At 34.7% G+C, this 14,755-nt stretch overlaps 1 protein-coding gene across 4 annotated transcripts in view; it reads left to right on the top strand.

The window, feature by feature from the left end:
• CEP112 (centrosomal protein 112) overlaps window positions 1-14,755 on the top strand; it is a 161,350-nt gene that overhangs the window by 19,530 nt on the left and 127,065 nt on the right. For all 4 annotated transcript variants that reach the window (XR_014318731.1, XM_082774782.1, XM_082774781.1 and 1 more), the window contains 4 exons: window positions 9,786-9,872; window positions 11,777-11,876; window positions 12,946-13,064; window positions 14,186-14,329. Coding sequence is in view for 3 of the 4 variants with exons in the window: in XM_082774782.1 (XP_082630908.1) it covers window positions 9,786-9,872; window positions 11,777-11,876; window positions 12,946-13,064; window positions 14,186-14,329 (450 nt within the window). In the remaining variant the exon portion in view is untranslated. The remainder of the gene's footprint in view (window positions 1-9,785; window positions 9,873-11,776; window positions 11,877-12,945; window positions 13,065-14,185; window positions 14,330-14,755) is intronic.

Below are 14,755 nucleotides of genomic sequence, written 5' to 3'. Positions count from 1 at the left end.
TTTTCCCCCTGAACTCACTTTAATGGATTGAGACTGGATGAAAGATGAAAAAGGAGAGAGTCTTTTTTGTTTGTTTTCAAAAATGTTTAAACTATAGATTTAGAACTTCTGTCTTTATAACCTTGATTTGTTTCTATTCTTTTTTGTGAATAGCCCTGCAATATGAGTTTTGTTTGTAAAGATCATCGAGCCATGAATATAGCTTTGCACTGAAAGTGTTGGGATCTAGTCATTTATTTACGTCAAGATAAAACCAGCATGCTGCAGTGACGATGTTATAGTTAAGTGTTGGTCTGGCTAAAAATGACCTGAATTTAAGGTGTTGAAAGCAGGTATTCTTTGCTTCTCGCTTAACCAGCAGGAAATTATAGCTTGATGTGGAGAGAATTGCTCAAGGGCTGTGGTCTAGATGTTCACCAAAAGGGAATGTATGTAGGATGCAGTGGAAAGAAGGCAGAGAGGAAAGTAAGTTGTTGAACTTCCATGAATAAGACATTTAATGCATGCTAGGTTAATTAGAAGCAATAAACAAACTTATATGGAGACAGTATTCTTAAAGAAAGATGCTTGTAATTAAATTAAGCTTTTACCAATTTAACATTATTGTGTTTTGAGCTAAATCACTGATTTGATATTTTTTTCCTCGTTGAAAAGAGATATTTTGTCCATATTTTCTGAGAATGGTAATAAAATCTATCAGTATTGCTCTCTTGTACATTATAATGAAACAAAAGCGGATGTGTCCTCATGTGTACATATGTCTTCCTAGAGTTTAAATGTACACAGTGGATGGATATAAATATGTCTAGATGTGGAGCTGAGAAGGCTGAAGGAGCTTATAGGCTGAAGGAACCTATTTAGGCATGTCCTGCGGCTGGTGACCCTGCTTATACTTTAAGCTCAGAGGTATTTACTAGTAATAACAGGAGAGAGAATGTTCTTGACTTTCTAAATACATTTCAGTTTCAGTTGCAAAGGTACTTAGGTGGGCCTAAAACTTGAAATTTACAGTAACTGCGGCTTCATGCAGTTCCATGGTCAGTTTGGAGCTTCTTGTGTTGCAATAATCTGATCCCTGTTCTTTATTCCTACTTACTCTAATTTACTGTTCATCTTCTTTTGTCTCCCCATTCATCCAAAACTGTTCAAGTCATACTTCTGTTGTTAAACTTCCTGCTGTTTTTGACCTGGTAAAAGTTAAAATTTTTAATTCTTACATTTTAACAAGGCCATCCACCAGAATGTATGCTGAGTTCTGTTTTCTTAAATGTGGTTCATAAGAAGAGGCAAAAAAAAAAAAAAAATCCAAAAAGGCAGAAAAGACATAATTATTCCTTCTTGATTTTTACTTTTCCATAACTTTTTTGTATGACAGCTTGGTTCTGAAAATACTTTCATTTCCCTTTAAAAATTCATATATATTACAATATAATATATTGCAAACAGTAAGTATTATGACTTTGAATATTCTCTGGTTCACTTGAATTTTCTTCTTTATGCACTAACCTGAAGTCTATATTGAATGAAGTGTCTGATCTATCTTGAGAATTCAGTTGTAAACTGACTTTCACCCCCCTAGTTGTCATTCAGAACACAGATCTATTAGTTTAAAAACGCAACAATCTTGACTTGTTAACATGGTTCTTGACTGAATGTCCCATTCCCAAGAACATGTGCAAGTTGTCCATTGTCTTCCGTATGAGGAAATCGCATCCTGTCTGCTTTGATAACACTTCAGAATGTAGTGTAATAAAATCCAAACCTTATTTTATTGCTAGACTGGTGTGAGACATACAGTGTGTATCAGGATGAGACATGTTTTCATAAACTGACTTGGGATTTATAATTCCTGATACTAATTGGGCTGGTCATGGGGATATATATGGACATGTATATTTATTTATTTTTTGCAATAGTTTGTGAACTATGTCTTTAATTATTGCACATATGTGCTGGAGACATTGAGAAAGATCAAAGAGGTAGGTTAGCAATTCAAACTAGCGTTTTAACCAGTAAAATGTCCAGATGGTTGCCAAGCAGCTGGGAATTAATCTTTTGCTGCATGATTAATCTCTACCTCAGTGTCTCATTTTTGTCTTTTTAAGTCGGATTTTTACACGTATAGATCCTGGTATTTATGGCAGAAAATGCATTGAGTACAAAAAGTAGGTACCATACACTGTCATTGCCACATGTTGCAATTGTGAAATAAAGGCAGAAGTGTGCTTTTAATGACTGCTTTAGGAGATGCTGAGGTGAGCACAAAATTCACTAGCTGGTGAAATATATAAACAAATATGAAATAACAGTGGGAAAATAAAGTTCTGTTGTTTGAGTGTATATAGAATGATTTATTTTGCCAGGCATAGCACTAAGGAGAATTAAATTATACGAACTTTTCAAGTAGTATCTACTACCTTCGTTATACTCAAATTTTTACTAACTCCCTTTAAAATTGGTATGATTTTGGCACATTCAGAAGGCTCAGCAGGGTTCAGTTTTCAGTGCTGTCAATTGAAGATAGTTTGTTACATTTCTGAGCTCTCTTTTATGTAATTGTATCTGATACTTTGTTACCATATATAAGCTTTGACAATTCCTAAACATAGTTTTAACTTTTTTTTAGTACTTACTGATGTCAGTCTCTATTACAAGTGGTAGACACATTTGTTATGTATGGAAGTGGGATGGTTACCACTCCAAATAGAGCTGTTAAATAATATGATGTGCTGTAGTACTAATACGTACACGATGTTTATTAGCTATATAAAAAATCCTTTAGAGTAAAAATACTAATTCAAGTTATAACAGTTGTTGGGATACAAGGCAGTATGCTTTTCTCCCCATTCCCACCACCCTCAACTTGGAAATCTATGAAAAACTATATTGTTCTCTTTTAAAAGAGATTAATGACATTTACATATAAATACCAACAATTATCCATTCAATTATTTTTCTGTATACATCAAATGTTCAGTGTCATTAAAAAAAAAAAAAAAAAACAAAACTCAGACATTTTTCTTGACAGGGTAAAGCTGGGCTGGTATGGTTTATTTTAGGACAAAGCCTTTCATTTTTAGTGGCCATAAAAATGGAACGTCATACTAATTTTTTTACATAGGTGAATATCTAGTTTCTCTTCAAACAGTACCCTGTAAAAATATTGTAAATGAAAGTAGTAGCTATCATGTTTTTAAAGAGTACAAATACAAAGAAGGTTAGATATGTGGAGGGAAGTATACATGTTTGTTAGGTCAAATAATGTATTCCAGATCATAAACATAGTCTCTTGTGGAAGGACCTCTGCATCTGGGCAGAATGCCATGTATTTAAAGGCTCTTTTTACATTCTAACTTCTGGCTTGCATGTTTCACTTGTCTGCTGCTTTTCTTTCAGTCTGTCTGGGTTATTGAGACTGTAAGCTCTTTGCAACAGAGACTTTCCAAGACACTTTTTTTTGTTAGGCATTATGTTGGATGGAAATATTGATGGTATTTAATGCAGATGTTTATTTATTTATTTATTAAGGAGTGTTTGTTATTTAAGGGTGATTATGTATCTGCTGTTTTAAAATGAAGTTACACATTTATTTTTGGGGGGAAGTAGGGAGATATCTATATTACCCTGGGAAGATGAGCACAGCAACGTCAGGAAAAAAAGCCCAACCTTAATGTGAATCCCATCTGGAAAACCTGCTTTTATTGTGTGTAATGTTCTACTAGGAAAAATATTATTTATGACTTCCTTTAATTTATACATTAGTGCCCTGGAAATCAAGAAAAGACAGGCTGCAAAAGTATCCTGTCTAGCCCTCACAGGATCATTTTGGGAAATGTCTGCACCCGAAACTGTGAAAAACAATGGGCCTTGACACTTAAAAGCTCCATTGCATATTATAAGAAAATGTATGTGTAAAAAGGACTCAAAATAGTCCTCTTTTATTGTGTAGAATCCCATTTATCAAGGGAACCAAAGTGAAGCTCAGGGAAATGGAGCAGTCACTGGTTTTGTACCTGGAGCACAGGAAGAGGGACTCAACGATGGCTAGGCTTCATCTTCCTGCTGCTCAAAGTCAGACTCCCTGAAATCTAAACCTGGGGAGAAATACAAACTTCTCACTGATGTATCATTTTTCTCAACAAAACATTCATCTTCATCCTTATACCTTGCTAATTTATTTGTAAAGGTGTTTACAGACGGCCCTGTCTATAGCCTTACATTGCCATAGCATAAACGTTCTCCTGGTTTTGGTCTTCCTGGGATTTTATGGTGAACAATTACCTACAATTTCATCCATGTCAGATCTGAGTTGTTTTTTTCTTGTAAGTCTGAGGCTTCTTGGCTTGTTATCCTTCCTCTAACTAGTTTAATTGAACAACACAGGCTTGAGAGACTTGATGCTTCCAAAAAATAGTTTTTCTGCTTTCGCATCTTTTAGACTTTGTGTAAAGTCATGGAACTTTCCTGTGCAATATGCTCCTAGAATACTATCAGCACTTACAAGGAAAACAAATCTTTTCTGATGTGCTTGATATATACCTAAATATCATTTTTCATGTTTAACATGTGACAAGTGTGCTAGTTACAGACAGCTGGTTGCAACAAAAACAAGAGGCACAACTTTTACAATTATTTTGAAAATGGAAGAGTAGTTCCAATATGAGAATATATATATGTGTGTGTATATATATATATTATGTGTGTGTGTGTGTATAAATATAGCACTGCAGAAATTTCTATTCAAAGTAATTGCTATAAATATAACATTAATTTCTTTCCTTTTTTTTCCTCTCCGGTAATTTTTTTTGACACTTTTCAGGTTGTTCTGCCCCTTGAATTGCTCTAAATGTTAACATTTTTAATTTAATTTTAATGTTTAATGTACCTCAAAGTTGATCTTCTCTTTTTTGAGAGTACAATACAAGACAGAAAAATAACACAATGAAAAAAACACCTTATTAATTATAATCTGGGATGCATTATTCCAAATTGCTTTTGTATGAAGTTCTGATTTTACGCATAATCTTGAGTGGTTTTTCAGGTGTGGTGTCTATTGCCATGGCCTGCCCATATAGATTAAAACACAATATGAATTATAGGTAATTGTATATTTTTTTTAACCTTGGATGTTAAAATCAAGTAAACATGATTCAGTAGAAAGTTCTGGCTGTGTTTCCAGTTGTTTTTTTAAAGAAATCTTTCTCTCCCGTGAACATATCAAAGCTTTGCATTGTGAACTGCTTTCTTTAAGCAGCTGCATTACACCAAGACAAATAAGTTCTGTCGTACACTGTAAGATATGCAAGTCATTGTTCTGCGCTGTTAGCTCTTACTTTGAAGTTCTCATTTATTGTTTACATCCTCCTCCCCCTTTCCTCTCCTCCTCCCTCTCCCATATATTCATAGACTTGGAAGAAATCTGGCAAGCAAACAAGTGCTGTTTTGTCAAATATCCAAAACCCCTCTCTGGTGGATGTTAGAGCTTCGCGATGCCCCTCTGGCCTAAGGGTGATCCCGATAATGAGACAAGTGAGCAGTGGTTCAAAGCTCTCTCCAAACTACAGCCTCAAATTAATATACTTAGTTTACTTAGCGATTGACTTTTAAATCAGATATTTCAATATTCCTACAAATTCTTGTAAATAGTGACCAGATGAATACTTGTCATCCATCGTCAGGAAAAGCTGGGATATCACCTTTATTTTTCCAAAGATTTATGACTGTTGCAGGTTAGTTTCTATCAGTTTTAGGTGGACAGTTATTTAAATTTTCAAGGCAACTAACCTGCGTTATGAACAAGTAAGACAGTGATATGATGAAAATCCATTTTCAGGTAACTGTTTGCCAGATTTAGTGTTTTTTGTTGTTTTTTGTTAATTAGGAAGAAAGTGTGACTAGGCACATAAAAGCAGTTCTGTTGATACCACCCTCCATGGCTTTAAATAACAGGGACAGCACAGATGTTTGACATCAGTAATGTTTACATGGCCTTAGGGTTTAATTGCCTCATACTCTTTGTAAGGAGAGTAAACAATGACAGAAATCCAAAGGAATGATGTTCAGGCTGCAGCAATGGCTGCATTTCATACATAGTTGGAAACGTCTCTGATACAGCTAGCTATCTACACAATATCTACACTTTTTTTTTTTTTTTTTTTGACTCTGGTAACATGTTGTAAACTTAATGTGTTCTGCTGCCTCTGAACTAGTAATAAAAGCTATTAAAACTGATGAGCATCAGAGCAATTAGTCGCTTCTACCAAAGTGAATGACAGATTTTCTAAGCTGTCTCTATCTGTTTTGTCTAACACTTGTGAAGGTGTTAGTTTGTTACTGCGGTCAGTCAGTTTGGTTCTCAATATATGTTTAATAAAGTAAAACACTGAAGTGCAAAGGGCAGTTTATAAAAGAGGAACACGTAAAAGTTATAAAGTGCTGTTCCACAGGAAATTGAGACCAACTTAGCAAATGAGGTTTGGCATTTGGGTAACTACAGATATGCAATTGATTCAATTAAGTATGCTTGTAATTTCAAAGATACTCCTTTATTTACATTAGTATTTAATAGAAGATTAAAACTTTGAAGTGGCAGGGGAGAAGTTTCACCCAATTGTGAAGTGAGCCCATTTGCTTCAAGCCCAGTCGTAATGAGATCCCTTTTTAAAATGTGTTTGCATCATGCGATTTGTTTTTTTAATTTACATATGTGGCGAATTTGTGGAAGGCCAACTTCCAAAGGGTTGGCCAAAAAGTTTGCTTTCTGGCTCTTCTGGAAATTTTCCATAGAAGAAATTACAGATGTAGGGTTTTAAAACCAATATATCTGTATCTTTACAGTAAATACTCACACTGACATTTCCAGAGATTACAATGAAAAATGCTGAAGGTGTGTGTCTTGGAAGTATTGCACTTGGAAGTGTTGTTCCTGGAGATTATTTTATTTTTATTTTATTTTATTTATCGGATACTCATTACAAATACAGGTTTCAACTTAAGCTGAAAGCTTGATGTGCACACAAGTCACTGATTTTTCAAAGATTTTTAAAATCAGTCTCCCTAATATTTATGTAATTTGGTCAATTCAGGACATACCATGTAAGTTGTGGAAGACACAGGACTAAAAAATGTTTGGAGTACTGAAATTTCAGAATTTCATTGTAAGTTTATAAGAGTGCTTTTGAAGGTGGTTTTTTTTTTTGTTTTGTTTTGTTTTTTGAGCTCTGCACTGACGAGTTGCTGGTCTTTTGGATTTATTTATTTTTATTTTTATTTTTTTATTAAAGAAGAACAAGTAGTTCATTTTGTTACTGCAGTGCTTGCCTTTGTTAAGAGTTGACTTCTGTATCTTGGACACGTTTTTCCAATTCATTTTGTTTAATTGCCAGTAGCTCTCCTGAGACAAAGCTGTCAATCCTTTTTTGGAAAGTAGTCCCAAAATCTGTGCGTTTTTAAGGGGGAGGTCCATCCTCCCGTAACTAGTGCAAGGACTAGAAAATGAAGTAAAATTGATAAGAACTAATTCAAGTGAAAGAAAGTTGTTAAGTGGAAGATTAATGACTAGAAACAGGAGCCAACTTCAAGTATTGCTGTTAACCTGTGGAAAGACAGCCAAGTTGCTGAGAGCAGTCACCATCACTTTAAAATATATGTCCATATTTAATACAAGACGACTTTTAGTTTGTCTCATTTTTATGCTCCTTCAACATATAAAAGAATAAAGGCATGGGTCAGAGCTCAACTGATGCAAAATGCCGACGATTAATTTACGTCAGCAGAGATGTTTTCACTTCGTTAATGAGTTTTAAATGTAATGTGTGTGTGTACTTAATAGGTGTATGAGTGTGATAGCCATATGTCAGTAATTTGTAATCTTTTAATGTAATTCAACTAGATTGGAGGTTCTGTCATGTTTAGTTTCCAGTATTTGTGTTTTTACAAGTCCTTCGTATTTATTTATGGTATGTTCACAAACTGTCTGTCTGGAAGTGGATTGCTGTGCTCTTTTTTTTTCTTTTTTTTTGAAATCAATGCTTGTTTATCACCTGGTAGTGAGATTTTCTTCTATATTGTCACTGTGTTGAAGGGATATATGCATATATTTTTCATATATACATATGCATATATTTTATGAATAGAACATGCATTTTTACTGATGCTTATTTTTTGATGATGTCTGAAAGCTAAGCACGCTTTGCCTTTTCTTTGGATTAATTGTCAATCCAACTTTTATTTTTTGATAATTTGCATAAGACTGTGTGCCTCTTCAGTCTTGACAGATAAGAAGCCTCTTTACGTGGTGTAGTAAGCAGGCACATTTTCTGGCTATCAGTGGGTGTGGAATCTGGAAATGGACAGCATATGCTGCTCTTCTGCACTCAGCAGTCGACGCCTGCAGTATTTATTGCACTGCATTTTGCATTTTTTAGTTGAATGATGACTTGAAGTTTTGTAGCTTGTTTTTTTAAGGCATTTCTGCAAGTCAGAGTGAACAGATGCATACAACAAAGTAATCATATAATAGCTATTCATCATCTGTGGTGTATTTATTGCTTCTATATGTTAGATAAAGACTCTTGCTGGAAAGACTGCTTTGGGTAAGTCAAAGAAGTAAAAATAAGGGCAGAATGAATAATGCTTGTTGGTTCCTTCAGAGTTTGTCAGCTGGGAAGATTGGAAGTGAGGTTCTTAGCTGAGCTAACCAAAACTGAGCATGAGAGAGCTGCATGGTGACCTGAGCCTTGTGCCCCGTAGCTGGCCAGGTGGGCCTCAGCATCATGGGCTCTTGGAACATCCTGAAGGCAATTTTTTTTTTTCTGTTGGCATTGTAATGGTTAAATAAAACTTTTGGTGAGATGTTGGTACTCATGCTCCAATGGTTGTGGTTTGTCCTCTGTAAAGTGAGGGAGGTTGCTTGGATCTGTTGTTCTGGGGAAGCTTTTCTGGCTGCTCTGCTGCCTGGATAGGAGAAACAATTAAAGGTAGAAGTAGAATAGCATGTAACTGAATAGAGGTGTTGCTTTTCTTTTTTTTTCTTTTTTTAAGAACTCTGAGAAGCACAAAACCTCTATCATATTTGCAGAGTCCTGAAGACAAGCTTTAAAGGCATAGTGCAAGTACGCATTTAAAAGTAAAAATTACTTTTAAAATGCAAACTGAGACTATAAGTAATAAATGGCAATATGCTGTTGTTGGGGGAGGTGTTAAGTACACTACAATGAACAAACAAGCGAAAGCAAGAAATGTATTTTAGCAATCAAATTCAGCAGTAATCTTAATCTCTTTATAAGAAACCTTTAAAAGGAAATGTGTTTATAATGTGAAATCTCTGAATAATAGAAAACAAAAATAAACATGCATCTGTGCTAAAGGACATTCTTTGTGTAAATGTAACACCTGCCTAAAGAATAAAAGCTTGCTTACTGTGCTTGCTATAGTAACACAAATATGAAAAGTTTAATTCTTAAGTGTTTATTTAAATAAAAGACGATAGCTCTTTTCTGGGCAGTAGCAGTTGTTTTTATTGTCAACTAAAACATCTTACAAATTTATTTTCTAAATAAATATTTTAGGTTGAAAACTTTTGTAGCAGCTTTATCAGATCAATATTCAGTTTCTTGGTCTTTTCATTTTTATTTTTTTATTTTTTTTTTCATAGGTGTTATTTGTTAGTGACTTCCCATTGCCTTTTCAAAGACATACATGAGTAATATAAAGGTTATGCAAAGGACATCAGTGAAATTTATTCCTTAACTTAATTGTTTATTGGTTCTGTTTTGTTTTTAAAGCTGGATGTGAAAATGAAAATATTGGAAGGTAAATTTCATGAAGAAAAACTTAAATTACAGCAGAAGCATGATACTGATGTTCAAAAGGTAAGAACTATTTTTTTCCAGAGGCAATATATAGGACAAAATAATAGAGAATCTGACTATAATAAATTCTTCACAATTGTACTTATTCAGAATTGCAATTAATGTTCCTTTAAAGTAAGATTGTAGATAACAGATTGCATAAGCTGATAAGAATGCAGAATATTCTATGATAGCAGGAATTTAGGAAAAGAAAAATGCTTGCAGAAAGCGGATGAAAATACCAGGTGACTTTTGTGACTTCTGTTTGTTTGTTTTAACAAGACAACCCATTTTTAACTATTTTTACCAGTCTAGCAGTTTCTATCAATTTATATGCTGATGAAATCATAAACTTCTGATTTTTCTTTTAAAGAGAAGACACTTGTATTTTAGGAAATTAAACACAAAAATATTGAGAAGAATTATATTGTTATGGACAATGCAAAAAATAGCAGTAGGAACATATGATAAACATGCATATTGTCCTACTAATACAACAATAGTCTCTGGTTTGACACCATCTTAAAGCATAGGCTGGTTTATAAACAGTTTTTTTATGCTATTGCATTGTTAAAGCTGTGCGTTGCTTTTAACCCTTCACAGCAGTAAAATGACACCAGACACACTTCCTTTGGGCTAAGTTGGGTTTGCCTTTATTGTATTGCATAACACCACTTTGGGGAAGATTACAAAAAGACTGTCAAAGACCTTTCTGTTACATTTAATGCCGTGTTTTGAATGTGTGGGGTCAAATCCTGTGAGGTACTAAGTACCTTCTGAAGCGCTGTGATTCCAGGAGTGTAATGGGAGCTCAGTGCTCAGGATCGGGATCGCAATGACTTATCCTACCGTATGCTTGGCATTACTGAGTATCTCAGTTTTGTTTCTTAAGACTGAGTCACAGACTTGAAGGAAGTCAGTTGACACAACACTATGACACATCAAAGCCTCCTGAAAGGATGTTAATATTTGGTCAGGTGCATTTTTGGCTCATCTGTTCTCAAAGTCTGCAAGCATAACCAGTTAGCAAAGATGGGAGGCTAAAGGAAACAGCTTTGTGGAATAAGAAATAGTTTAAATGCTTTCTCATCCCTTGAGTTGTCATCCTTTTCTAACTGATCTTAGAATTCATGCTTCTGAAGTCGTTTAATAGTGTTGGATGTTTTAGAAAAGGCTAAATACCGTCATATCAATCTTTAAAGACAAAAAAAAAACACATTTAATGCAAATGGAGTAATATTGTTTTAAGATAAAAGCATCTGTTTGATGAGAGATTTGGGGCACTGCTATAAGATCTGAGTTGATTGTTTATTTTAAACTTGAAATTTAAATTAATATACTATCTCAAAGTACACGAATACTCAAACCATTTTTTCCAAAATCAACGTGTACAGAAATGTAAATGTAGTTACACCTCAAGGACTGGGTCTATTACGAATAATAGTACCAGTGAAGTCAAAGAAAGTGTAATGAAGCTCACTAATGATTTAAATTCTCATCAGGTTTAAGAAATATTGAGGTGCTTTTAAGTATACCTAGGCAGTATAAATATGAAAAGGGAAATAAATCCTTTCTATTTGCAGTTGTAGAACTGTGAAACTTCCAGACTCTTCTAGGGCACTAGCTTAAATTTTCTGTCTTGTAAATGCAACATTGAATTTGCCCAAGTTTAAAAGAAAACAAAAAGACCCCCCCAAAAAACATGAAAAGCCTTTTTAATCTACCCTAGTGCCTGCTTTCATCTAAATCAATCCTTTGTTTATGACTTGGCAGTCTTAGTAATGAAAATTATTTATATTTCATTTCTTAGCCTGCAAGATCTAAGGATATCTTGAAGGCAGCTCCGTTGACAGTTATCAGTGTGCACTGGTTGTAGCTTTGTGTTTTTTGAAAGTTTGTTAAAGTATTGTGAATCTTTGCTACAGATTTTGGATAGAAAGAATGATGAAATAGAGGTATTGAAGTCCCTCTACAAAACCAAACAAAATGAAGCTGAGGAGACGATTAGGAAACTGGAGAAAAAAGGTGACTTTTATCTTCACAGTTGTTGGTTGTTGTGTTGGGTTTTTTGTTTGTTTTTTCTACATGGTGATATCGTACTACAACCTTGTGGTCATGAGCCTGCGTGTTCCTTCTAGGTGCAAGCATACTTTTCCTCCTTGTTTGCAGTTCTTTCCTGTATTTTTCCTTTAGATTTTAGAGGCTTGCCTGGTTGTCTTTGCTGGTTGTATAGTTGCCAAAGCAAATTTTCCAAGAGGCAGTGTGTGCTTATGGTTAATGCCTACACGCTTCCATGAGCGTCACCAAAAATTTTTTTTTGATATTGAAATATTTTGGCCACTTATTCAAAACCTCTGGGATCTCTGGTTCAAGGTTCATTTATTTATACATTCAGTACATTTTAATCAAACCACAATGTATTATTTATTTAGTACTATTGTGGCAAGAGGTTTCAAACATGAGCAGTAGTCTTGAGTATGTCATACGTATAAAACTTGGCCCATTTGAGTGTGGCTTGTCAGCAGTTTTTGAGTATTAATTTCTTCTAGAATTCCTTGGAGTGTATTTATACTCTAGATGGAACCATGTAAAATAATGCAAAAACCTGGTGGCCTAGGTACAGAAAGAAAGTTCCATGTATATTGTTTCCTGCTCCTTGCTAAGTTAAAGTGTCCTGCAAGGAATCCAGTGCTTCTGTTGGGGGAGGTTTGGGGGAATTAACTTTTTTGTATATCTTTGTCATTCAACCTGCATGAAAATATTTTCTGGATGCATATGAAATCAGCTTAAAAATCCCAATTTTCTTGAGGTTTCAGGGAATTTTATTGATGTTTGTTTACCGCTAGGGTAAGGAAAACCTCAGTATGAAATATTTTCTAAATATAATAGAGAACACCTTGTACTATTTTAGTGACAAAGAATTTAAGTGCTAAGTTGTAAAGCACATGCATTAAGTGTTTTTTTTTAACAGCAGAAAAACATTAGAAAGCCAGGTCAATTGGAAAACTGTTCTAATCTGATTGCATCTGTTGCCAACAGTGAAAAGTCCCAAAGGTATCTCTTGAATGGTTGTTTATTTTCCCTTTTTTGACAGTTCAGACCCTTGTTCGTGAGTCACAAGTCATCAGAGAAGCAAAGGAAAAGCAGATTGTGGAGTTAAAGAAGATGTGTGAGCAAAGCGCTGATTCTTTGAACAATGAGTGGGAGAAAAGGGTAATGAATACAATGCTTTGTTTGAAAGACTCCTACAGTATATCTGGGATAATATTTTTGTTGTTTCAAAAACATAAATATAATAGAAAGGATGTTACCTTTAGGGAGATTTTCTTGTGTTGATTTTATTTGTATCTAGAGTAATCTTGCAAGGTTCTTGCTGACTCTATTGCACACCCATAGTCACTTGCTCCCACCCAGCTGGTCACTGTAGAAGCTGTTCCTGGGCTTCATCTGGTCCTCCTGGCAAGTTGCTGGAGGTAATAGGGAAGTATTTATTTCTGGTTGACCTGACGTGGAATTTTAATCTTGGTAAACCTCCTGCTACCTGCTGTCACGGTGATTCCTTTGAACTATTACTTTCTCTTTGGGTCATGAATTCTTCAAGGTATTTTTATTTATTGTTAGACTTCAGGCAGCAGCAAAGCATAGAGAAGCATGTTTACTGCAGAACAGCTTCACCTTTGCCCAAATTATTGTCAGTATTTGCCTTGCTTACCCCTCTCAGGAGAGGGAGGGTCACAAAAGGGGCAGAATGCTTTCCTTCATAGATGAAGTATGCTGCTTAGGTTTAATTTTCTTTCTTCCCAGCCCTGCATCTGGAAGTGATGTTGGTTTTAATTCTTCTCTTTTAAGAGAGAAATCATAAATCCTGTCCTTTGTGCTTAAGACCTAGAAGCTTGAGCGTTCAGCATTTTTTGTTTGTTTTAGAGAAGCATGATTTTCGGCCTGAGATCACACTTTTTGGTAGTTACATAGCAAGTAATTGTGTTTATCATCTGTAATTGTCATCAACGATGATAGAATACAAACAAGACAAAATGCTAATGTTAATTATAATCTAATGAAACTATAAAAGTTAAACTGGAGCAGCATTTATCTTAAAGAAGATGGTAGTGTGAAGTACAATGGTAATACAATAAGTTTAAAAAAAACAAAAACAAAACAACTGCTTTATAGAGTCACAGACTTTTTTAGTTAGACAATTATATGGTTGTGTTATAGACGATAGAGGTGTAACCTGCACTTGTCAGGTGTTCTGTTGGTATACTGTGATAATAGAATATATAAATGCTAGTTTTATGTGCCAGTTATTATTTGATAATATTTTTGTGGTGCAGCTTCACAATGCTGTAGCTGAAATGGAAAAGGAGAAATTTAATATGCAGAAGAAGCACACAGAAGATATGCAGGAACTACTTGAGGACACCAATGCTCGTCTTAGCAAAATGGAGGAAGATTACCTGGAGCAAATAAAGTCAACAGTAAGTTTTTTGTTAGTATGTGACAATAGGAAGTGTATCTTTTTAAGCAATTGAATTTTGTGTATCTGTGCAGAAGTGTACATAAATACTGTTGGGCCAAGAAATGCAATGATCTTGTCTTGGGAAAGGACAGTGTCTGGGCAGCTAGTTCAATGAAAGATTTTTGCCACTGAAATGAACATTGAAGTGCAGCCCTTCAACGAGTTTTACACAGATAAGTATTTGTATTGAAGGACTGCTTCTAGCATTTCTTGCTGTTTTTGAGTCAAATTAGAAAAATTTCCATCTTTGTAGATTTGTAAACTATATAAAAAAGATTTATGTAGCATCTACAGATGCATGCAATTTCTTACTTACAAATCTCCTCTTCAAATGACTATGTCCATGCTCAGCATGCTTCAGAGGCTCTTTTAGGCTAGCTTTAGC

Source organism: Aythya marila, assembly GCF_965140915.1.
Source record: "Aythya marila genome assembly, chromosome: 18".
NCBI lineage: Eukaryota > Metazoa > Chordata > Aves > Anseriformes > Anatidae > Aythya > Aythya marila.
Note: the sequence above shows the minus strand (reverse complement) of the source record. Positions and strands in the feature narration are given on the sequence as shown.